This window comes from Sapajus apella, unplaced genomic scaffold (genome assembly GCF_009761245.1).
Source record: "Sapajus apella isolate SASKATOON/1434 unplaced genomic scaffold, GSC_monkey_1.0 scaffold51, whole genome shotgun sequence".
Taxonomy (NCBI): domain Eukaryota; kingdom Metazoa; phylum Chordata; class Mammalia; order Primates; family Cebidae; genus Sapajus; species Sapajus apella.
The window spans coordinates 8,090,819-8,115,046 of record NW_022436991.1 but is presented as its reverse complement, the minus strand read 5'-3'; the positions used below and the strand labels follow the sequence as shown (position 1 = coordinate 8,115,046).

The window sequence follows — 24,228 nt, the reverse complement described above, 5'->3', positions numbered from 1 at the left end:
AGCCATAATCCCAAGGGGCGAGTATGATCCAGCAGTGCTTGAAAAGAAGCCCAGCCTCCGAGCAGCCACTCATTCCTGGTAAAGCCCCTTGAAGTCTGCGGCTTTCATGGCCAGCTGACAGTCGCCATTGGGGTTTTGCTGTGTCAGTGGTCTGTCGAATAACAAGAGGAAATGGTTAGCTCTAGGGCCTCAGTAAAGAGCAATGTGGGAAGTGTGCATAGCTGAATACATGATGTTCTTTTTGCTCATTTATTTTTAGCTGCGTCTTGCAACCACACCAGGCTTATGCTCATTATACAGATGAAGAAACTGAGGGCACAGGAGGTTAAAATGACCAGGTTAGGAGTAGGGTTACTGTTCCTTTTCCATCTTCTAATTTGGATATGTATTATGTTTTTCTCAATTATCTGTGTCCTCACAAGAATCCATTGAGAATGGTAGATTAAAAGTAGCTATTTTGTCTATTTTACCAATGGACAAAAACTGAGATCAGAGAAGTCAAGCAGCCTGTTCAAGACCACACAGCTAAAAAACATGGCAGGGTGGGCATTCAGACCATATCTTCTGATTCTAATTAGTGTCTTGACACCTTCCATGGAAAGGAGTTGGGGGGGAGGACGAGTGAATTAGTCCATTCTCATGCTGTCAATAAAGACCTGATACCAGGTAATTTATAAAGAACAAGAGGTTTCATGGCCTCATAGTTCCACATGACTGGGGAGGCCTCATAATCATGGTGGAAGGTGAAGGAAGATCAGAGGCACTTCTTACAGGGCAGCAGGCAAGAGAGCATGTACAGGGCAACTGTCCTTTATAAAACCATCAAATCTTGTGAGACTTATTCACTATCATAAGAACAGCAATCATGGGAAAAACCCACCATGATCCAATTACTTCCCACTAAGTTCCTCCCATGACACATGAGGATTATGGGAGCTATAACAAGATGAGATTTGGGTGGGGACACAGCCGAACTATATCAGGGGAAAGGAAGATAAACTAGTCTGTCTTCTGCAGTTCTTGTGACTGTCAGAAGACTTTGCTATTAACTCAGTTGGATCCATGGTTGATGTTTGAATTTCAAAAAGCCTTACCATCATTGACACCCCACTGTGGAAAACCACATCACACACCAGAGTTTGGCTGACCAGGAGACATTTCCCAAACCCTTCTCTTAAAAGTTTTATGCTACAGAAGATGACACAGCTGAACACTCCCAGCTTAGAGTGGGGATACGCTTTGGATGTTTGTCCCCTCCAAATCTCATGTTGAAATGTGATCCCCAGTGTTAGAGATGGTGCCTGGTGGGGCAGTATTTGGGTCATGAGGGTGGATCCCTCTTGAATAGCTTGGTATCATACTTGTGAAATGACTGAGTTCTTGTTCTGAGTTCACGCAAGATCTGGTCGTTTAAAAGAGTGTGGTACCTCCTTCCTCTCTCTCTTGCTCCTGCTCTCGCCATGTGACAATGGCTCCCCTATGCCTTCCACCATGACAGGAAGCTTCCTGGGGCCCTCACCAGAAGCAAATGCCAGCACCATGTTTCCTGTACGGCCTGCAGAACCATGAGCCAAAATAAACCTCTTTTCCTTGTAAATTACCTAATCTCAGGTATTTCTTTAGAGCAATGCAAAAACAGACTAACACAAGCAGCCATCTGACAAAGTCCTAGCCAATGAAGTCTGTTGGGGTACAGGGGTGAGAGGTCCTGGGAAATATTTACATCATAAAAAAGGTCAGACTCAATTTTTTTCTCCTTTTATCCTGCCTTGAAGGTAGCTGGTGCACGCGGCGCTGTAGCAGGTGTCTTTTGGCCATGAGGTAGGAAACCAATGGGCTAAGAATGGCAACACAGTAAGGCAAAAGGTGCTGGATATGTGGATACCACAGCAGCTGCACCAGCCCTGGGAGGTCTCCAGCTTTTCATTAAGCAATAAAAATAAGTTCCCTGTATGTTTAAGCTAGTATCTACTTTGGTTTTTTCCATTACTTGTCACCTAAAGCATTCCTCCCTGATAGCAAAAAACTAAGGAAGAAGTCTTTCTTTTTCTTAGTAAACATGTAAGAAAGCTTGTTATGCTTAGGCTGGTTTAGAAGACTATGATGTGGGATAGTGAGTTTGGTGGCTCTACAGATAAACACAGCTGCCCAGTACCCGACTGCTTCCGAGCTGCAGGCCCTGAGAGGTCTCGCTGTCTCCATAACAAAGCAGTGTGCTTTTGCCCCTCAGAGCCTAGTCGATCTACATCGCAGGCAGGTTGGTATCTTTTATCTAAATATTGTTTAGCTGACTTTCATAAGTAAGGGAAGCTTAGTTTTGTTTCCTTTTTAAAAAATTTAAGTTGTATTATCTTTTGTGTTTTAGGGCCAAAATTCCATTAAATCATGAAATAAATTGTATAGCTCCTCTTCCCCCCACTGCATGCTTTTGATCATTTAATGAAGGAGTTATCTTTTTTTGAGTTATAAAGAATTCATTAATGCAGGCTGGGTGCAGTGACTAATGCAGGCTGGGTGCAGTGGCTCATGCCTGTAATCCCAGCAGCTTGTGAGGCTAAGGCAGGTGGATCACTTGAGGTCAGGAGTTGGAGACCAGCCTGGCCAACATGGTGAAACCCCATCTCTACTAAAAATACAAAAATTAGCCGGGTGGGGTGGTGTACACCTATAATCTCAGCTACTCAGGAGGCTGAAGCATGATAATTGCTTGAACCCAGAAGGCAGAGGTTGCAGTGAGCCAAGATCAAGCCACTGCACTCCAGCCTGGGTGACAGAGCAAGACTCCATCTCAAAAAAAGCAAAAAAAAAAAAAAAAAAAAAAAGAAATTTGCTAATCCAGGGGTTCTCAGATGAAAACTATATTCACAATAACATGACCTATTATATGCCTTTTCACTCGCATTCTCTCACAAGGTAACAGGGCAATTTTTCAAAATATATTTGGAAGATTTGCATGATTCAATGAACGAACATTCTCCCAACGACCAACATGTGAAGTTACAAAATCATGCATGGTAAAGATCAATTTAAAGTGTGAGATAGACCTGCAGATTTCAATAGAATAGAGTATAAAAATTTCACATTTCAGCTAACCTTTAAGAAACCACCACTTACGGAGTTCTGGTGTACTATCACAGAATATCCACAATCGTTTGAAAAAGCTTTGCCTCCCTCTCCCAACTACACTTCAGTGAGGCTGAGTCTTCTTCAAATACTTCAACCAGAACAACATAGCACAACAAAATGGGTGCAGGCATACAAGCGAGAAGCCAGCTGACAATTAAGGCAGATATGAAAGAGATTTGTAAAATGTAAAACAATGCCATTCACAAATTTTATTTTGTTTTGGAAAATATAGTTACTTTTCATTAAAACACATTATTTATATCAACAGGTAATATTGTTCCTTTGAAATGAATAGATATTTTTAAAATTTATGTTATGATTTCTAATTGAATAATTATTTCAGAACAAGGAATATTGAGGAAGAAAATTTTTTTAAAATAAATAATTATTAATACTCTTTTTCAGACAGAGTCTAGCTCTGTTGCCCAGGCTGGAGTACAGTGGTGCAATCATAGCTCACTGTATCCCCAACCTCCCAGGCTGAGGTCATCCTCTCTCCTTAGCCTCTTAAGTAGCTGAGACCACAGGCAAGCACCACAATGCCCAGCTAATATTTAACTTCTGTTATGTTTAATTCATTTTACTCTATATAGTTTATGTCATGTTATTTATTTTAATTTATTTTTCACTTCATTTCATTTATTTTTTGAGGCAGGGTCGTGCTCTGTTGCCCAGGCTGGAGTGCCTGGAGTGCACTGGTGTGATCATAGCTCACTGCAGCCTTGAACTCCTGGGCCCAAATGATCCTCCCATCTCAGCCTCCTGAGTAGCTGGGACTACAGGCATGTACCACCACACCTGGCTAATTTTTGTATTTTTTTGTAGAGATGTGGTCTTGCCATGTTGCCTAGGTTGGTCTTAAACTCTTGGCCTCAAGCTATCTTTCCTCCTTGGCCTCCCAAAGTGCTATTAATACAATTAACCACATAAAGAAAAACTCCTTGGATGCCTCAATAATTTTTAAGAAGGTAAAATGGGACCTGAGAACAAAAAGCTTAAGAACCTCTGCTCAAGTGAAGCAATTGGTTGGCAGCAATAGGGAAGGATAAGGAGAAATACATATCCTGGATTTCTTTTTCAATTTCTTCATTAATAAGTAGGGAGTCAGATTTTGCTTCTTCCTTTGATATAATATTTAAGAACTTACCCTATTACAGCAGCGTTCAGAGATAGGGAGGAATTTTATTTCAGAAGCATCACCCTCAATATGCAAAATAGGCCAATATTTCTCCTTTAATGTCTTTAAGACTGGGAGTGAGCCAGATGCCTCACGCCTATAATCCCAGTCCATTCAGAGGCCAAGGTGGGAGGACTGCTTGAAGCCAAGAGTTTGAGAAAGCCTGGCAACATAGCAAGACATTACTTTATAAATAAAATACAAATGAACAAACAAAAGACTAAGAGTGATCAAAGCGATTTATGAAAAGGCGAATATGACTCCAGATATGTCAATTAAGCAATCCTATGAGAGCCATCCTTGAGTGGTTTTATATTATATCCACTTCACTCCAGCCTGGGAGTGAAGTGGATGTAATATTTTTCAACATATGAATAATGACAGGATAACTTTTGGTAAGGAGTTCAAGGGCTGTTTTATAGAAACACAAAACTTGGGATATCAGTTCTTATATAGCAACAATTGGCAAACCATGGGCCTTGGGTCAAATCCAGCAAGCTGCCTGTTTTTGTAATAAAGTTTTATTGGAACACAGCCATGCCCATTCATTTACTTCCTGGTCTGCGCTGCCTTCATGCTACAGCAGTAGAGTTGAATAACTGCAATCGAGACTATATGGCTTGCAAAGCCTCAAATACTATCTGACCCTTTTCCAGAAATTGTTTGCTAACTCCTGTTTTAGAGAGTCACTTTGTATCTTGATTAAGAGGGCTTTGAAATTAACTGACCTGGATTTAAGTCCCTTCTGTGCTACTCTCAGCTTAAGGGACTTGGCTTAATTTTCCTTGTAATACAAAGTGACTAAATTGTAAGGATTACATGAGATAAGGCCTGGGAAGTATTTTAAGAGCATCCCTGGCACAGAACAAGTGCTCAGTAGCCACTATCATCAACTTAGCAGGAGCTTAAATGAAGTATGATGAGCTTGGGACTTAGATTCTAAAATCAACACATAGGACAAAAATAAAAGCATTACAAAAAAAAATCTCCTTTGAAAATCCCTTAGGCAGGCGGCACATTATAGACAAAAACAGTGTCTCCTAGTAATGACAGCATAGCTGGGTTTTCCCTCCAGCATTTAAGTAGATCACTGCTGCTTCACTTGAAGCCCCAGATGAAGTAGCTGGCATTAAAGAGCCATATTATAGGAACAAAAATCTATGTATTCAAACACGAGGCTCACACTTGGTTGGTGAGAAACTCACATTCTCAAGAGCAGAGGGGATCAAGACAAACTCTGGGCACAGAAGATTCATTGCTCCCATACTGTACTGCTTTGGGAGACAGGCATGCCTGGTGGGTCATTTTTCTCCTGTTCCTATTCCTCTCCGCCCCACCCTGCCAAAGAAAACCACCTAATTTGCCATTTGTAAATTAAATGGACATCTTTTTTTTTTTCTTTTTTTAAGACAGAGTCTCATTCACCCAGGCTGCAGTGCAGTGGTGCAATCTCAGCTCACTGCAACCTCTGCCTCCCAGGTTCCAGTGATTCCCCTGCTTCAGCCTCCTGAGTAGCTGGGATTACAAGCACGCGCCACCACGCCTGGCTAATTTTTTGTATTTTTAGAAACAGGGTTTCACCATGTTGGCCAGGCTGGTCTTGAACTCCTGACTTCAGGTGATCCAACTGCCTCAGCCTCCCAAAGTGCTGGGATTACAGGCATGAGCCACTAGGCCCGGCCTAAATGGGCATCTTTTAAAAGGAGTCAATAATACTGATAGAGTTGCTATGACAATGAAATGTGTGTATCTGATGGAAGATGATAGCAATTGCTTTGTTTGCAATTCCATGGTAAATTCCCATCTGATGCCTGGCATACATGGGGACCTACAAGCAATATCTGGGTCTTAGAATTTTCCTTCTGGACATCAACTAAGTTTATGGTTTTATTTGTGAAAATCCCCTCAAGTGGCAAAGATTAAATTATTCAACAAGGTGTGTTGACTCATGTCTGTAGTCCCAGCACTTCGGGAGGCAGGGGCAGGAGGATTGCTTGAACCCAGGAGTTAGAGACCAGCCTGGGCAACATAGTGAGACACCATCTCTATTAAAAAAAAAAATTTTAGCTGGGTGTGATGACAGGCACCTGTAGTACCAGGTACTTGGGAGGCTAAGGCAGGAGAACTGCTTGAGTCTGGGAGGTTGAGGCTGCAGACAGAGGCCCTGTCTCAAAAAAAAAAAAAAAAATGGAAAGATTAAAAAAATAAATTATTCTATGGACATGTATTTACCTGGGAGAAAAGCAGCAGTTGACGAGGCTGGAGGCTATTATATAGGATGCCATCATCATCCCCGACAGGGCGAGTGATATGAAGCCCAAGCCACAGAGAATGCAGAACAGTGAGAGACCACCCACAGAGATGACCAGTCCTAGGAGGAGAAGGTGGTTAGAAGTGTTTCTCTCAAACAGGTTGAAAACTGGCAGACCCTGGGTCAATGTGTTTAAAGTAATGACAGCTAACTCAGAATTTTAAAGTAAGGAGATATCACACAAAAACCCAGATTTCTGGCATCACGTTAAAAAAGGAGGCAATATGGGCACCTGAGTGGGCATCAAACCATGGCGACAACTGGCTGGCCCTCACATTGCCCCCAGTCTCTACAATTCCCAAATTGCATCACACATGGGCCACTTTGCTCATTTTGTCTTTTTTTTTTTGAGATGGAGTCTTGCTCTGCCTCCCAGGCTGGAGTGCAGTGGCGCAATCTCAGCTCACTGCAACCTCCGCCTCCCAGGTTCAAGCAATTCGCAGCCTCAGCTTTCCAAGGAGCTGGGATTACAGGCGCCTGCCACCATCCTAGGCTAATTTTTGTATTTTTAGAGGAGATGGAGTTTCACTATGTTGGCCAGGCTGGTTTAGAACTCCTGACCTCAAGTGATCCACCCACCTCGGCCTCCCAAAGTGCTGGGATTATAGGTATGAGCCACTGCAACCAGCCTGCTCATTTTGTCTTGCCCATAGGTGTTGGAGTTTGAGATTCCCTTATCCTCAGGGTCAGAGATGGACTTCCAAAAGGATCCCCCATGAGGAGTTAGCCAAGGCAGTACTATGGGAGGTAAACTGTCTCCAGTGTCTCAAACTGTGTAATAAATGCCATTATTTACACTTATCTACAAGCTACAGGTATAAAGGTCATGCAGGCTAAAGTAAAATCTAAATGCAGCTTTTGATGGCATCCTTGAAAATCCAGCCTGACAACTATCACATTTTATTTTTATTTTATTATTTTTTATGTATTATTATTATTTTTTGAAATGGAGTCTTGCTCTGTCACCCAGGCTGGAGTGCAGTGGCATGATCTCGGCTCACTGCAACCTCCACCTACCAGGTTAAAGTGATTCTCCTGCCTCAGCCTCCTGAGTAGCCGGGATTACAGAATTATCACATTTTAATCCTGAGGTCTGATTGGGCATTTTTATGTACCATTTTCCATGCCATTTTTCTATGCCATTCCCATTCTTAACGGGAATATTAATGAATTACCTTCTAATACATGCAAGGAAAATACATTTTTCATAATGTGGGGCCTGTGGGGGGGGGAAGAATATAAGATACAAGGAAAAGAGCATGAAGAACAAATAACACGGCAAGTGTTGCATGGCTGACATCCTTCCCTTGGCTTTGCGTGTGGCCAGTTAGCCCAGCACGCCTCCCACAGCCACAGTGATGGTTTCAGGGATGGACCCTGAAAAGGCTGGAAGGAAGAGATCATCTGCAGATGTGCTGCCTTTTCATAAAGATTTCCAAGTTTTAGATCAGTGATTTTCAAAGTGTGGCCGCCAACCACCTGCATTAGAATCAGGTGCATCAGGGAAATGTGTTCGAGACCAGCCTGGGCAACAAGACCCCGTCCCTTAAAAAATTTTTTTAAATGACAGGTGCCCCAAAAGTGTCGTTCTCCCAATTGAGTTACTTTCCAAGGGTGTGAATGACAGAACAGGCTACCTTCCAGTATTATGACCCCGACCAGAGCAACCAGGGTGGTAAGGATCACGAGGAGCAGGAAGAACCCAACAGGAACAGCCGATGTGACGATGAACACCAGCAAGGCGAGGGCCAGAAATGGATGTCTGTCCAAGTACTGACCCAGTGGAGACTTTGTAAAGGCCATCACCTGTGGGCAAAGGATGAAGAGCCAGGGTTAAGTGCCATGCCTGAAACCCAGGTTGAATGGATCTGCTCAAGCTTTGGGAATTACAACCAGAGGTCATAAAGCTGAAGCTCTCACGCATTAAGAAGTCACTACAACAAGACTTCTCCCAAGACATGAGTCACCCAGGCAGCAATCTCAGGCAGTTGTGGGCAGGTGGCATGTCCCCACCCAAGGTCAAGTCTTGTGAATGGAGGAAAGACTCAGTCATGGCTCTCCTGATAAACACACAGTCTTCAGAAGACCTCTTCAGCATACAGGTGCATTGATGTAATGTACATACCATCTGCCTCCTACTTTACAGCTGAGGCTCTCATTGTTGAAGCCACTCAGACACACATAGGTTTAAGTCCTAGCTACTCGGATTACCTAGGAGCTTGTTAGAAACACAGAATCTGGCTGGGTGTGGTGGCTCACAACTGTAATTCCAGTGCTTTGGAAAGTCAATGCAGGAAGATTGCTTCAGGCCAGGAGTTCAAGATCAGCCTCGGCAACAAAGGGAGATTCCATCTCGACAAAAAATTTAAAAACTACCTTAGCATGGTGGCACATCCCCATAGTCCTAGCTACTTGGGAGGCTGAGGCCAGAGGATCACTGGAGCCAGCAGTTTGAGGCTGCAGTGAGTTATAGGTTGCACCATTGCACTTCACCCTGAGCAACAGAGGGAGATCATCTCCAGAAAAAAAAAAAAGAAAAAGGAAATGCAGAATCTCAGGCCCTGATGAATCAGACCTTTCCTCCTTCCTCCCTCCTTCCATCCTTCCCTTTCTCATTCTCTCTCTCTCTCTCTTTCAGCAGAGTCTCATTCTTTCACCCAGGCTGGAGTGAAGTGGCACAGTCTTAGCTCATTGTAACCTCCGCCTCCCAGGTTCAGTTGATTTTCCTGCCTCAGCCTCCCAAGTAGCTGAAATTACAGGTGCCTGCCGCCATGCCTGGCTAATTTTTGTATTTTTAGTAGAGACAGGGTTTCACTATGTTGGCCAGGATGGTCTCAAACTCCTGACCTCAGGTGATCCACCCACCTCGGCCTCCCAAAGTGCTGGGATTACAGGCATGAGCCACCGCACCCAGCCAGAATCTGCTTTTTAAAGCAAGATTTCCCAGGTGTTTTGCATACACATTAAAGTTTGAGAAGCAATGGACTAAATCACTTAACTAGAGTCACACAGCATCCAAGTGGCAAAATCTCAGCATTAAAAGCTAAGGCCTAGCTGGGTGCGATGGCTCACACCTGTAATCCCAGCATTTTGGGAGGCTGAGGCAAGTGGATCACCTGAGGCCAGGAGTTCGAGAACAACCTAGCTAACGTGGTAAAACCCATCTCTTTTAAAAATACAAAAATCAGCCAGGCATGGTGGCATGTGCCTGTAGTCCCAGCTACTAGGGAGGCTGAAGCATGAGAATCACTTAAGCCCGGGAGGCGGAGGTTGCAGTGAGCCAAGATGGCACCACTGCACTCCAGCCTGGGTGACACAACAAGACTCCTTTTCAAAAAAAAAAAAAAAAAAAGGTGAGATCTTTGACTCAAAATGTCCAACACTTGCAGCAGCTACCAACACATCAAGTGGAAATGCTTTTACGTCATCAACTTTATCAACCTGTTACCATAGTTGGCCACAGCCTGTGACTAATGCAAGTTTATGCTGTGTTAATAAATAGTTTATTTCCCTTTACCAGGCAAAAGGAATTTTGGATCTGACTCAATGGAGGGAGACTGCTTTAATGTAGAGCTGGCCCTAGGCAAATCCACAAAGATGGGCTTCCCCCTCTCCTTCTTAGGCTCCATGCCTTCTCTCTCCTCAGTACTGGCATTCTAGATCCTGTTCACTTGAAAGGTACCATCATTCCAGAACCTTCTTCCATCAGAACTGGTCCTTCCTAAGCTTCATTCCTAGGGCCCTGCAGGCTAGCAGATAAAAGAAAGACATAATTCAGGCCTCCAAAACACATGTGCTGCCTAGGAAGAAGAGTTTACCCAAGTGATTTAAACAGTGGGATTTTCAGGGTGAGCTGGAAGGCAGGAGGGATCTGTGGTTCATGTTGAAGGAGCTATTAGTGCAAGCCACACCCTGCTTAAATAGAAGAGGCCATGCCAAGAAGCCGCAGCCGTTGGTCTTGGGCTTCATTCAGCATGGTTTCCTAAGGATTACCCTCAGGGCATAGCCAATTTCACTCCCTGCCAGGCCACAGGACAGCAGAATGCCCACTGGCCTCACTGCCTCCTGCTATACCACCATTCTGACAAAAGCCACCAAAGATCTTGCCATTCCACTTCTCTAGCCAGAGATGACTATAGCAAGAATCACCTCCGAGCCAGGGCTGCGTCATCAGAGTCCAGTGAGATTCTGCTGCGTTAGGTCAGCTGAAAGCCAGAGAGAAGTGGAGAGGCCCTGGGAGTTGCCACACAGAATGTGGGCTGGTCCCTTGCACTGTCTCAGGTCCTGACGTCTTTCCAGTTCTAGTCCACATGCATCTTTATTTGATGCTTCTTCTGTCATCTGACCCTTACAATCAAAAGAACGACAGTGGAGAGGAGCAGATGGGCTCTCCAGGAAAGGAAGGCAGCAGTACACCAGTGAGTGTGCTGTGTTAGCAAGGGAAGGGCCATGCAGCGGAAGAAGCCCATGAAGCTGGGACACCGGGACGCCAGGCTTGCCGGCTTACCCCAGGACTGTCCATCACCCGGCCACCTGTGCCATTCAGCACTTGAAATGCTCCTCCTGTGACTGATAGCATGGATTTCCAATTTAATTAATTAATTAATTAATTAATTAAGATGGAGTCTTGCTCTGTCACCCAAGCTGGAATGCAGTGGCGCAATCTTGGCTCACTGCAACCTCCGCCTCCCAGGTTCAAGTGAGTCTCGTGCCTCAGCCTCCCAAGAAGCTGGGACTACAGGCATGCACCACCACGCCCAGCTAATTTTTGCATTTTTAGTAGAGACGGGGTTTCACCATGTTGGCCAGGATGGTCTCGATCTTTTGACCTTGTGATCCACCCACCTCAGCCTCCTAAAGTGTTGAGATTACAGGCGTGAGCCACTGCACCCGGCCTTTAAGTTAATTTAAAATTTAAAGCTGAGACTTGATTCAGTCGTTGGAAAAATTTTAAGTACATTTCAAATAGGTTGAGTATATGATCTATTTTGCTGAATTCTAAGTTTTATAAAATCTGAATAGAGGCTGGGCACAGTTGCTTAAGCCTGTAATCCCAGCACTTTGGGAGGCTGAGGGGGTGGATCACAAGGTCAAGCATTTGAGACCAGCTTGGCCAACATAGTGAAACCCCTTCTCTACTAAAAATACAAAAAAAAAAAAAAAAAAAAAGGCAGAATGGTGGCGGGCACCCGAGTAGTCCCAGCTACTCGGGAGGCTGAGGCGGGAGAATCACTTGAACCTGGGAGGCGGAGGTTGCAGTGAGCCAAGATCACGCCACTCCAGCCTAGGCAACAAGAGCAAAACTCCATCTCAAAAAAAAAAAAATCTGAATAGAAATCAAATATTTCCAATGAAAATTTGGCATTGGAATTGAGATGTGCTCTAAGTGTAGGAAAAAATTGCAAAATATCTCATTAATGACTTTTTATATTACTTACATGTAGAAATTATAGTGTTTTGGATATATTGGGTTAAATTAAAAATATGTTATTAAAATTAATCTCTGGCTGGGCACGGTGGCTTACCGCCTGTAATCCCAGCACTTTGGGAGGCTCAGGTAGGCAGATTACTTGAGATCTGGAATTCAAGACCAGCCTGGTCAACATGGTGAAACCCATCTCTAGTAAAAATACAAAAAAATTAGTTGGGCATAGTGGTGAATGCCTATAATCCCAGCTACTTGGGAGGCTGAGGCAGGAGAATCACTTGAACCCAGGAGGCAGAGGTTGCAGTGAGCTGAGATTTTGCCACTGCACTCCAGCCTGGGCGACAGAGTGAGATTCCATTTCTAAATAAATAACTAAGTAAATAAATAAAATTAACCTCATTTGTTTCTTTTTATGTTTTTTAATATAGCTATTAAAACTATTAAAATTAGCTGAGCATAAAATATATGTGGCTCACATAATATTTCTGCTAGACAGCACTCATTTAAAATTCATCTGGGGAAAAAAAAACAGGGAACAAACTGCTGGCATTTGAGCAGAACTATGACATGATTAAAGGAATGATTTAAGAAATATGAACCTGTGTGCAAGAGGCAGGGAGAAAGACGTGCAGGAGATCAGGCATGATATACTGATGGTCAAGTCCTGGCTGATGGTAGAGAGGGAAGAGGCTGGGGAGATGGGTATAAAAGTGGAATGACAAAAGAAAGAATACACAGGGCTTAGGGACAGTTTGGCACAGGGATATAAAGAGAAATAGGCAAGTCTGTTTTACTTCAGTCCTTAAGGAATCCACTTTTTTCTTACCCTTTTTCTTTTTTATTTTTTTCTTTTTTTTGAGATGGAGTCTGGCTCTGTTGCCCAGGCTGGAGTGCAATGGCATGATCTAAGCTCACTGCAACCTCCGCCTCCCAGGTTCAAGCAGTTTCCAGCTAATATTTATATTTTTTTGTAGACACAGGGTTTCACCATGTTGGCCAGGCTGGCCATAAACTCCTGACCTCAAGTGATCTACCCGCCTTGGCCTCCCGAAGTGCTAGGATTACAGGCGTGAGCCACTGCACCCGGCCATTCTTAACCTTTTCTGAGTCTGGGTTCTATCATCAAACAAGTAGAAAACCATTCACATATGCAAAAAGACCAAGATTCAGATGATTAAACCCAGCAATTGTCTTCTCCCAGGAAGTACAGCTGAGCTCCAGCCAGTCTGTCCTAGGAGGGGAGGACGCGGTTCAGCCACACCTGGTAACAGCAGAGAACATGCATTAAACACTCAGGTGCCAGGCACCGCATTAAGCACCTCCTGTGTTATTTCCTCATTTATTTCTTCCTACAATGCTACAAGGTAAGTAAAAAAGAACGACCTAACACTATTTAAACCCAGGGGGGTAGAACGTAGCAATTAACGTTTCATTCTCATGGCAACAGAGGGGGATGCAATGGAAAGTTGGAAAGTGGGAGAGGTTATGATTCAGTAACCTGCACTGTGATTTTCCATCACCAGCCTGGAGACAGGCACAGCTTATTCAACCTAGACTTTACAGGCACAGTGCAGCGTTGCAGAGCCCAGGAAGGCCAGGCTGAGACAGACTGACAACATTACGTGCCAGACTCTGTGCTAAACCCTCAAACAGCATCTCAGATAATCCTCATAACTAACCTCTGAGCCTGGCATTGCTCATTTTAGAAAAGAGGAGATGGCAGTGGGGCATGGTGGCTCACGTCTGTAATCCCAGCACTTTGGGAGGCCAAGGCAGGAGGACTGCTTGAGGCCAAGAGTTTGAGATCAGCCTGAGCAACACAGTGAGACCCCTGTCTCCCCAAAAAATAAAATATTAGCTGAGCATGCTGGTGTGCACCTGTAGTCCCAGCTACTCAGGAGGCTGAGGCTGGAGGGTTGCTTGAGCCCGGGAGTTCGAGGCTACAGTGAGCCATGATCACACCACTGTACTCCAGCCTGGAAGACAGAGGGAGACTCTGTCTCAATAAAAATAAATAATTTTTAAAAAGGAGATGGAAATTCAGTGAGCCCAAGTGACTTGCCCAAGGTCAGACACAAGCAGTTGGGTTGTAAAGTAGGGACAATGTGGCCAGTATTTGAGGACATGAAGGCTCCACCTGGGATGATTCAGGAGCCAGGCAAATTCCCTGGCGTCAGAATGCAAAAACCAATCAGTGATTCCTTATTTCTCACTACCAGGAGAAGGGCGAAAGGTGAGGACCATTAAAAACCACTAGCGGCCAGGTGAGGTGACTCAAGCCTATAATCCCAACATTTTGGGAGGCAGAGGTGGGTGGATTGCCAGGTCAGCAGTTGGAGACCAGCCTGGCCAACATGGTCAAAACCCGTTTCTACTAAAAATATTTTAAGAATTAGCTGGGCATAGTGGCAGACACCTACAATCCCAGCTACTTGGGAGGCTGAGGCAGGAGAATTGCTTGAACCTGAGAGGCGGAGGTTGCAGTGAGCCAAGATAGCGCCACTGCACTCCAGCCTGGGCGACAGAGCAAGACTCTGTTTCAAAAATAATAAATAAATAAAACCACTGGTGATGACAGGTCATAGGTGCTCTGTGATGGTTTCTCCCAGATTATGCCCCCGGGTTCCCACTGGCATGCGATTCAGGGGTTAGCACACAGGTGCCCAGGGTGGTTGTTTGAAAACACCCTTTGTGGCAGGAAGCCTCCAGCATGGGAGCAGCTGTTTTATCATGGATCATCCACATAAGGAGATGCCATCAGAGGTAATCTGCTCAGGCCACCCTCCATCTCTCCTCCTCTTTCCTAGAGGTGACCCCTTCCCACGCCAGGGGTGGGCCCCCAAAGCCATGTTTACAGCAATGAAAGGAAATACCCCGGCCCAGCTGCCACCTCCTTGACCATAGGTGACTGGGGCAACCAGATTCTTGCTCCTAGGAATCAGGCACTGAGACACCCAGGCCAGTCTCCCTGGAGGGCTTCAGTTGGGAGAGGTACAGAATTAACATTAATTAACATGGCCTGGCCAGCCACGTTTGCCTACATGAATGGAAAAGCCAAGGAAGCCAGGCTGCAGGGAAAGGAGAGTGAAGAAGATACACAAGAAAATGCTAAAAAGAGCCAGATGAGGTGGCTCAGGCCTGTAATCCCAGCACTTTAGGAGGCTGCGGTGGGTGGATTAAGCGGTCAGGAGTTTATGACCATCCTGGCCAACATGGTGAAACCGTGTCTCTACTAAAAAAATACAAAAATTATCCAGGTGTGGTGGCTTGAACCTGTAATCCCAGCTACTCGGGAGGCTGAGGCAGGAGAATCATTTGAGCCTGGGAGGCAGAGGTTGCAGTAAGCCGAGATCGTGCCATTGCACTCCAGCCTGGGCAATAGAGACTCCATCTCAAAACAAACAAACAAAAAAAACAACAACAAAAAAACAGGCTAAGAAGAGAAGCTGCACAGTCCAAGAGAGGGCACTGGGAGTTACCTCTGACCCCAGTGAACTGCCAGACCCTGGTACTAATTCCTTCTGAGGCTCCGCTCGGCTTCACTTCCTGCCCTGGGATTCTCAGAGTGCCTTACATTCCCCAAAAGTCTCCGCAGGTCCTGCCTATCGATTTGCTTTTTGCTTAAACTCTTTTGAGCGGATTTGTCTTTCTCAGTCTAAAAGACAAATGCAATGATCATGCATTCCAGAGGCTTCCTGAAAGAGAGGCTGGAGCTGTTTCACATACTCCATCTGAAAAAGCCCATAGTATTCTTATCTGGAGTTCAAAGAGGTTACTAATACCAGGAGAAAGGGTAAAAATTAGCTGTGGGAAAAGACATCTTCTACATTTCCCAGAGATAAGAGGATGAGTATGTAAATTATGGTATGTGGATCTGATGTATTTGCTGATATATTATCAGTCAAAGTCATTGTTCTGAAGACCTATGTTTCAATATGGAAACACAGAAGGGTACTATATAAAATAAGCATACAAATAAATTGGTAAGCTGAGGCAGGCAGATCACTTGAGGTCAGGAGTTTGAGACTAGTCTGGCCAACATGGTGAAACCCCGTTTCTACTTAAAATACAAAAATTAGCCAGGAGTAGTAGTGCATGCCTGTAATACCAGCTACTCAAGGGGCCAAGGCAGGAGAATCCCTTGAACCCGGGAGGCTGAGATGAGGTTGCAGTGAGCCAAGATCATGCCATTGCACTCCAGTCTGGACGACAGAGCAAGACTGTTTGTTTTTCTTTTGCAAAACAAACAAACAAAACATAAAAATACAGAACTACGTCTGCTATGATTATAACCGCTATTAGGTAAAAATTATGTATCGAGAGGGCACCATCAAAATAGTAATAGCCACCACTGGATTTCTCAGTGATGATTTTCTTGGTTTGTTTTTGTTGAGACAGAGTCCCACTCTGTCGCCCAGGCTGGAGTGCAGTGGCACAATCTCGGCTCACTGCAACCTCCGCCTCCTGGGTTCAAGAAATTTTCCTGCCTCAGCCTCCCAAGTAGCTGGGACTACAGGCGCATGCCACAACACCCAGCTAATTTTTTTTTGTATTTTTAGTAGAGACAGGGTTTCACCGTGTTAGCCAGGATGGTCTCAATCTCCTGACCTCATGATCCGCCCGCCTCTGCCTCCCAAAGTGCTGGGAGTACAGATGTGAGCCACCACACCCGGCCCTCGGTGATGGTTTTATAGGTGATTTGCTCTCCTTCCTCCAGCGTCACTCTACTGAGTTGTTAATACAATTAATATCAACACAATAAAAAATTCTGAAAAGAACTACTGTATCTCAGTACTATCTGAAGAACATCAGGATTTAGAGAACTGATGATTTTTCCTGTTGTTCTGGGAGTCAGCTGGCCTTGTAGTTAATCTAGCTCAAACTTATTCCAATGGACATGGCTAAGGATCTGATGTGAAGGGGTGGAGAAACGTCAAAAAGCAAGTTTATTTGCTGCGTAAATGCCTACTTCAGAAGGTGGACGTGACTGCTAACTTCAGGTGGGACGAGTACCTAGTGCAGTGCTTGGCATATAGTCAGTGCCAGGAAATATGCAGTCAATCCTTATCACTCACGATTCCATATTTGTAGATTTGCCTCCTCATTAAAATTGATTTTTAACCTTAATACTGGCAGTGCTTTTTCTTTATTGATTTTTAACCTTAATACTGGCAGTGCTTTTTCTTTATTGATTTTTAACCTTAATACTGGCAGTGCTTTTTCTTTTCCTTTTTCTTTCTTTTTTTTTTTTTTTGGAAACAGTCTCGCTGTTGCCCAGGCTGGAGTACAGTGGTGTGATCGTGGCTCCTCGCAACCTTTATCTCTGGGGTTCAAGCGATTCTTGCACCTCAGCCTCCCAAGAGTCTAGGATTACAGGCACACGTCACCCACCCAGCTAATTTTTGTATTTTCAGTAGAGAAGGGGTTTTGTCATGTTGGCCAGGCTGGTCTTGAACTCCTGGCTCAAGTGATCCACCCGCCTCAGCCTCCCAAAGTGCTGGGATTACAGGTGTGAGCCAATTGGTGACCATTTTCAATAGTAAAATCACCAGCCTAAAGCAAAAACGTGGCAGTAAATAGGTCACAATAAGGACATTTGTTTAAAGAGCGAAACAGGAGGGCTCAGTGTCACCTTGCTTGACCACAGGAATGTGCGTGGCAGGTGACTTCATTTTTTGCTGTTGTGGGCATGTCTACTAATGACCTCAAAAACACTCTAGGCCAGGTGCAGTGGATCACCTGAGGTCAGGAGTTCAAGACCAGCCTGACCAACATGAAGAAACCCTGTCTCTACTAAAAATACAAAAATTAGCCGGGCATGGAGGCGCATGCCTGTAATCTCAGCTACTTGGGAGGCTGAGGCAGGACAATCTCTTGAACCCAGGAGGCAGAGATTGCAGTGAGCCAAGATCGTGCCATTGCACTCCAGCCTGGGCAACAAGAGTGAAACTCCGCCTCACACAAAAAAAAAAAAGAAAGAAAAAAAGAAAAGAAAATGGTCACCAAGTATAGTGCTGAAATGTTCTCTAGCGTTTCTAAGCGTGAGAAGGCTGTGATGTGCCTTGTGAAGAAATTACATGTGTGTGATCAGCTTTAAGACGGGAGTCACATTACCGTTGTGGCCCTGAGTCCAATGTTAATGATCAACAATATATGTTAATGTGTCTTTAAACAGAAATACACATAAACAATGTTATGTACTGATCGGTTGACAAAAATGTTGTGAACAGAGTCTCACAGCAACCGAATTCTGTATTTCCCCTAGGAGTGATGGTTTGGTATGTGCTAACGAGTGTCAGCAGTGACTTACAGAACGTAACTACCACGGTTAATGAGAATCAGCTGTAAATGTGGAACAGGCAGGAGGACCGTTCTTACTGAGCTAACTTTTAATAACAAGAGTCTCCGCCAGCTGGCAAGAAAGCTGCTTGTCCAATTTAAAAATAGCTTGGTAAATCCACAAAGGGTGCCAGATAAATTCTGGAGCAAGTCCAGAATTTATTGTTGTAGGCTGCAAAGAAATATCTCTTCAAGTAGATCCTGGTGGAGCTGTGCTATCCAACACAAAAAAACAAAAATACATCACAAAACAGTTCATTTTGTTACATACACGTATGTGTAATTATAGGTCTATCGCAGAGAAAAATGGTGTAGAATGACATACAAAATGTTAACAGGATTGGCTCTGAAAGCTTTTTTTTTTCCCTGACAAATGCTGAAAGGCATATAGAAGAAAGCCTGAATGGTAAATATGCAAGAAAACAATATACTATCGGAAGTCCCATTGCCACCAAGTGGCTACTGAATACCTAAAAAGTGGCTAACTCAAACAGAAATGTGCCAGAAGTGTAAAATATGCACTGGGTTTCAAAGATGGAGTATGAAAAAGAAGGTAAAATGTCTCAAGAACATTTTTTAATTAATAATTTTGTATAAATGATTACATGTTGAAATAATATTTTGGATATATTAGGTTAAATAAAATACATTATTGAAATTATTATTACTATTATTATTATTATTATTATTTTTGGAGACAGAGTCTCACTAGCTCTGTCACCCAGGCTGGAGTGTAGTGGCACAGTCGTGGTTCACTGCAACCCTCGCATTCCAGGTTCAGGTGATTCTCCCACCTCAGCCTCTTGAGTTACTGGGACTACAGGCGCTCACCACCATGCCTGCTAATTTTTGTATTTTTAGTAGAGACGGGGTTTTACTGTGTTGGCCAGGCTTGTCTCGAACTCCTGACCTCAAGTGATCTGCCTGCCTAGGCCTCCCAAACTGTTGGGCTCACAAGTGTGAGCCACCATGCCCAGCCAAAAGTAATTTTACTTATCCCTTTTTACTTCTTAAATGTGGCTACTAGAAAATTTTAAATTACATACGTGGCTCACATCATATTTCTATTGGACCTGGATTCCTGGTGGAACACAGAACTCATATCTTGAAGTAGGCTTTCCTCTCTCATTGTTAGGGTAACAGGGCAAAAATCACAACAAAACAACAAAAAAGGATGATATCTGTGGCACAGACTTCTTTATCCAGCTAAACAACTGCATTTGTCACTAGTGGCAAATGACTCATTTTTGGCTTAAGAGATGTAATTGGAAGTATTGTGTGTGACTCCCAGGAAGTCTCCTTAAATTGGAGGTCGCTTGCACAACACTTTCTCCTCAAATCCTGCTGCCTGCAACATGGATGCAATGGCTGATGCTCTTGCTGTCATCTCAGACAATGAGTTTGAAGGTCCCAGCATAGACATGGCAGGGTGGTAAGCTAGAAAGATTCCTGACTTACCTCCAAATTTCTTCTACTGGAGAAAGAAATAACATTCTATCTTGTTTACGCTAGTGTTAAATAGGGATTTTCCATTGCATGTAGTGATTGGAAACTGACCTTTGGGTTATTCTGGAAGAACTCTATCAGCAAACACAGCTTCTTCTGCAGCTCCTGCAAGTCCCTTGAGATACTCCGGGGCTCCTCTTTTGCCATCCTGAAGCTCACTTCAATGTCCTTGGGGATTATTTTTCCTACCAGTAAATTACCCAGTGCAGCGCTGGTCCAGTCTCTCAGGTTGCCCTGTCTCTTGCTGTTACCAGAGGAAACAAAAGTTGTTAGTGGCCCTTATCAAACTGGTTCAGTAAGAGCTTCTACTATTCTCATGCCTTGATGGCGGGCATGCAGATTGAGGGTAACCTGGCAATATTCACAACAATTTCAGATTGCACACACTTCAATCCAGGAATTGATCTTCCAGGAACATGACGGAAATAATCAAACAGGTATCTCAAAATGTACCAAAAGGCTGTGCACCATGTCCCTGTTTATAACCTATAATGACTAGCAAAACATTGGAAAGCTACCTGTATTTCCATTAGGAGAAAATGGATTAAATAATGAAAAATTCAGTCATTAAAATGATGGTGCGACTGTTTAGTGATGTGAAAAGATGTTTATGATACTTTTTTTAAAAAAAAACGACAAAATGTTAACAGTAGTATCTCTGAGAGCTTATGTTTATTTTTTAGCTTCACAAAATGCTGAAAATATACAGAAAGTAAGAGAGCTGAATAAACAATTTCGAATCTCATTGCCTTTTATTTTCCCTAGAAAGTTTTCTTGTACAACAGCAGGCTTGTTGTCTTCTTTATTACTGCACAGGTTGGCTCCCAATTCTATCCTCGCAGACACCATCAGTTTATTTACTTGTGGGTAGGTCTGTCCTTGCTAAGGAGAACTGCGTCTCCCGGCCAGACCTCACCACAATAATTATACTCTAACTAAATTGCCTGGAATTTCCAGAGCTGTCCCAATCTCACACAATTTTTACTTGTTTTTAATAAAGGTAGTTGGTTAAATTAGATATATTTTTTAACTCTTGTTTTCAAATATAAAAAAATTAATTTTATTTTATATTTCCCAGAACTGGCTGGACACAGAGATATCTTTTCCATTTCTCCGTATAAACTGACCTCCTGATCTACAGTACAAATGTTTAAAAGGTTCTGTCCACATGGCCAAAATTAATTGAAAGATCTTCACATTTATCATATTGAATATCACACATGCTAACTGCATTCATTACAGAGGGTAATTTTTTTTTTTTTTTTGAGATGCAGTCTCGCTCTGTTTCCAGGCTGGAGTGCAGTGGCGAGATCTCAGCTCATTGCAACCTCCACCTCCCGGGTTCAAGCGATTCTCCTCCCTCAGCCTCCCGAGTAGCTAGGACTGCAGTCACGGCCACAACGCCCAGCTAATTTTTGTATTTTAGTGGAGACGGGGTTTCACTATGTTGGCCAGGATGGTCTTGATCTCTTGACCTCATGATCCGCCCGCCTCGGCCTCCCAAAGTGCTGGGATTACAGGCGTGAGCCACCGCTCCCGGCCCAGGGGGTAATTTTATCTACTACTAAGATGTATAGGGTCTAGTATGCAAATTAAAACACATTTTAATCATCCCAGCTAGACATCCTCTGCTACTTCCCTTTTGTAAAACAAGAAACCCTTTGGAGGGAGAGGTTGAGGAGGGGACTAATCCCCCCACCTAACATTCTCTCTGAAGCGGCCTCGTACATCTTGAATTTGGGATGTTTCCTGCACTCAGTTCCCCTACTCTCATTTCTGCAGCAACCAGAAACAAGCCCAATTCCCCTTACAGGCCCAACTCTCCTTCGGCCTAGGAGCCTCAAGTGCCACCCAGACAGGTCTGGGGAGTCCAACGGGGGATGAGTGGGGAGAATGCCATCGGTCACAGCCTTCAAATGCGTCTACCTGGCCACCAATTCCCAGACCCCTTGGCTACTCACTCCTCGGAGGAGCCTCCCCAGGCACGGAGCTGTCTCCTGAGAAGGGAAAGTGTGGACCCTGCGCGGCCAAGGGGTGCCCCGCCCTCTCCACGCCTGGGGGACTAGGCCAGGTCAACACCAGCCAACCCTCTTCCAAGTCTCCAAATAAATCCCTTGGCTCTCACACCCTAGCACCTCCAGGGGCAAACGGCTATCTCGAACGTTCTAAATGGGAGGAGGGGATCACATCTCCGGTTGGGGGATGGGAGCTGCAGGGTGACTCAAGCTTACCTGGCCGCCCCCTCGCCATCTGAACCTAGGCTTTCAGCCTCCAAAAGCCAGGAAGACCCCAGGAGAGGAGGAAGGAAGTGAAATGCAGATGGAGAGGGGGTCCGCGCCCCAGAAGGCACAGAGGCCGAGTAATGGGAACTCAGCGGGGAGTAGAGTACTTTGTTATTAATTTGGGGGAGAAGCCTCCTTTGATACTTGCAGATCTCTTTGCAGTGAACGGGAAGAAGACCTCGGTGGAGAAGAGGGGCTGGGTGGTGAGGAGGGCGCCCGTTTTCAATAATCCTAGTGAGGTTTGCCTCGACGTATTCCCTTCCAGGTTCCCCAGGAAGGGGCACAGTCTCGGGGTGTGGTGGTGCTAGCCACCAGTTAATCTCTTCTAGCGGTAATGTGTGTGTGTATTTAGGGGTGGGGAGGAATCGTGTCTCCTCGTGCGCTCTCAGCCCGGTTCCAGTGACTCACAGGCAGGAAACGGCCCTTACACTAACCCCGGGACAGAGGGTTACGGGCGTGGGACCCCGATCGCGCGCTCACGCCGTCGCTCTCGCGCTCCTCCGCTGTCCCGGTCCGGCGAGGGGGCTCTAGCCAGCCGGGGTCCCCGGATCCCCACTCCCAAGCTCCCAGCTCTCACCTGCTCCTGGCGGCCAAGCAGCCCCCACCGCGTTTGCAGGAGGAGCGAAGAAAGGCGGGAGGAACGAAGAGAGGCAGGAGGAGGAGCAAGAGGAGGAAGGAAAGAGCGTCCGGGGAAGGAGCCACGGCCGCCTGCCTCCGCCCCCCAGCCCGGGCACCGCCCCTCAGCTCTGCCTCGCTGGGCTCGCCCCGCCCGCGGCCGGAAGGAGCCGGTAAAGGCGCGCCAAGGCCCCGCGCCCAGGCTGGTGCAAAGCGCGCGCCACACAGTGGCTTTCGGAGTCCCTGGGACAAGCCCCCAGAGGTTGACAGATGAGGAAACTGAGGCTCAGAGAGTGTCCCTTCCCGCACTCCAGGCTTGAAGAAAGCTCAGACCACCTTCAGGACAGGCAGACTGGCCGCCGAGAGTGAGTTTTCGAAGGGTCTCAGGGTTTCCCCTCCTGTATACCCAAAACCAGCTGCTCTGGAACGTCTCTGGAGCTCAAGACACACACATGATGAAGTACCGCCCTGGCTGGAAGTTTTGTTTTGTTTGTTTGTTTTTGTTTTGAGTCGGAGGCTCGCTCCGTCACCCAGGGTGGAGTGCAGTAGCGCCATCTAGGCTCACTGCAACCTCCGCGTCCCGGATTCAAGCAATTCCCCTGCCTCAGCCTCCCAAGTAGCTGGGATCACAGGCATGCCCCACCACGCCCAGCTAATTTTTTTGTATTTTTAGTAGAGACGGGGTTTCGCCATATTGGCCAGGTTGGTCTCGTACTCCTGACCTTGTGATCCACCCGTGTCAGCCTTCCAAAGTGTTGGGATTACAAGCGTGAGCCACGGCTCCCGGCCCCTGGCTGGAAGTTTTTAACCATGACTCCTCAAATGCAAATGTCATAAGCCAGTGAGATCCTTCCAGATGGATTAGATTAGTATCTCCATTTTACAGATGAAAAAAATCCAGGCTGAGAGAGACAAGATAAATCCACCTAAATTCCTCAGTTTGTAAGGATCCAAGTTGGAGCAGGAACTCGTGTTTCACCTGGCCCCAAATCTTAGAGCAAGGTTTCTCAATAGTAAGCTATTGACCTTTGGGGTGGGATAATTCTGTGTTTCTGAGCTGTACATTGTAGAATGTTTAGCAACATCCTGGCCTCTTCCCATCAGTTGCCAGTTACAAGAACCCCCCCACCTCCAGTTATGTCTCAAAATATTGTCAAATGTCCCCCCGGGAAGCCCCATCATCCCGAGCTGAGAACCACTGGTAACTTACTATGTGACCCAGTAACCTCTCTGAACCATGGCTTCAACCATAAATTAGGGAGAAGGATAAGCCCAGCCACTGGTCTGCTGTTGCTCAGGTCTCAGCCACTTTCCAGACAGGGACCTGTGTTGACCGACCCCTCCTCTGTGCCTGTGGCCATAGCAACCTGGAGAATAAGTCTTTAGATAAAGAAAAGCTGACAGAGCACAGTGGCTCACACCTATAATCCCAGCACTGTGGGAG

The 24,228-nt window shown here is 45.2% G+C and overlaps 2 protein-coding genes across 3 annotated transcripts in view; one reads left to right on the top strand and one right to left on the bottom strand.

Moving 5' to 3' along the window:
* On the bottom strand, nucleotides 1-22,911 carry TMEM159 (transmembrane protein 159). 2 transcript variants are annotated; one of them, XM_032242889.1, is made up of 5 exons: nucleotides 22,747-22,911; nucleotides 19,939-20,131; nucleotides 8,252-8,420; nucleotides 6,536-6,674; nucleotides 1-154 (listed from the first exon to the last, which is right to left on the bottom strand). In XM_032242889.1, exons 2-5 carry the CDS (start codon nucleotides 20,032-20,034, stop codon nucleotides 70-72), a joined length of 489 nt encoding a protein of 162 aa, XP_032098780.1. In that variant the 5' UTR covers nucleotides 20,035-20,131; nucleotides 22,747-22,911; the 3' UTR covers nucleotides 1-69. The 2 variants fall into 2 exon arrangements, with proteins under 2 accessions (XP_032098780.1, XP_032098782.1); XM_032242891.1 differs by having other exon boundaries at nucleotides 1-151.
* A 58-nt stretch (nucleotides 22,912-22,969) lies between these two features.
* DNAH3 (dynein axonemal heavy chain 3) overlaps nucleotides 22,970-24,228 on the top strand; it is a 202,834-nt gene continuing 201,575 nt past the window's right edge. The window contains exon 1 of the mRNA XM_032242887.1: nucleotides 22,970-23,149. The gene's annotated coding sequence lies outside the window, so the exon portion shown is untranslated. The remainder of the gene's footprint in view (nucleotides 23,150-24,228) is intronic.

Excerpts from the sequence above, each read along its gene's own strand:
- TMEM159 (XM_032242889.1), bottom strand. The coding sequence starts at position 20,034 with ATGGCAAAAGAGGAGCCCCGGAGTATCTCAAGGGACTTGCAGGAGCTG. Across the intron at positions 6,675-8,251 it reads CGGGGTCATAATACTGGAAG|GACTGGTCATCTCTGTGGGT; the intron begins GTAGCCTGTTCT and ends TTCTCCTCCTAG. Across the intron at positions 155-6,535 it reads AACTGCTGCTTTTCTCCCAG|CAGACCACTGACACAGCAAA; the intron begins GTAAATACATGT and ends CTTGTTATTCGA.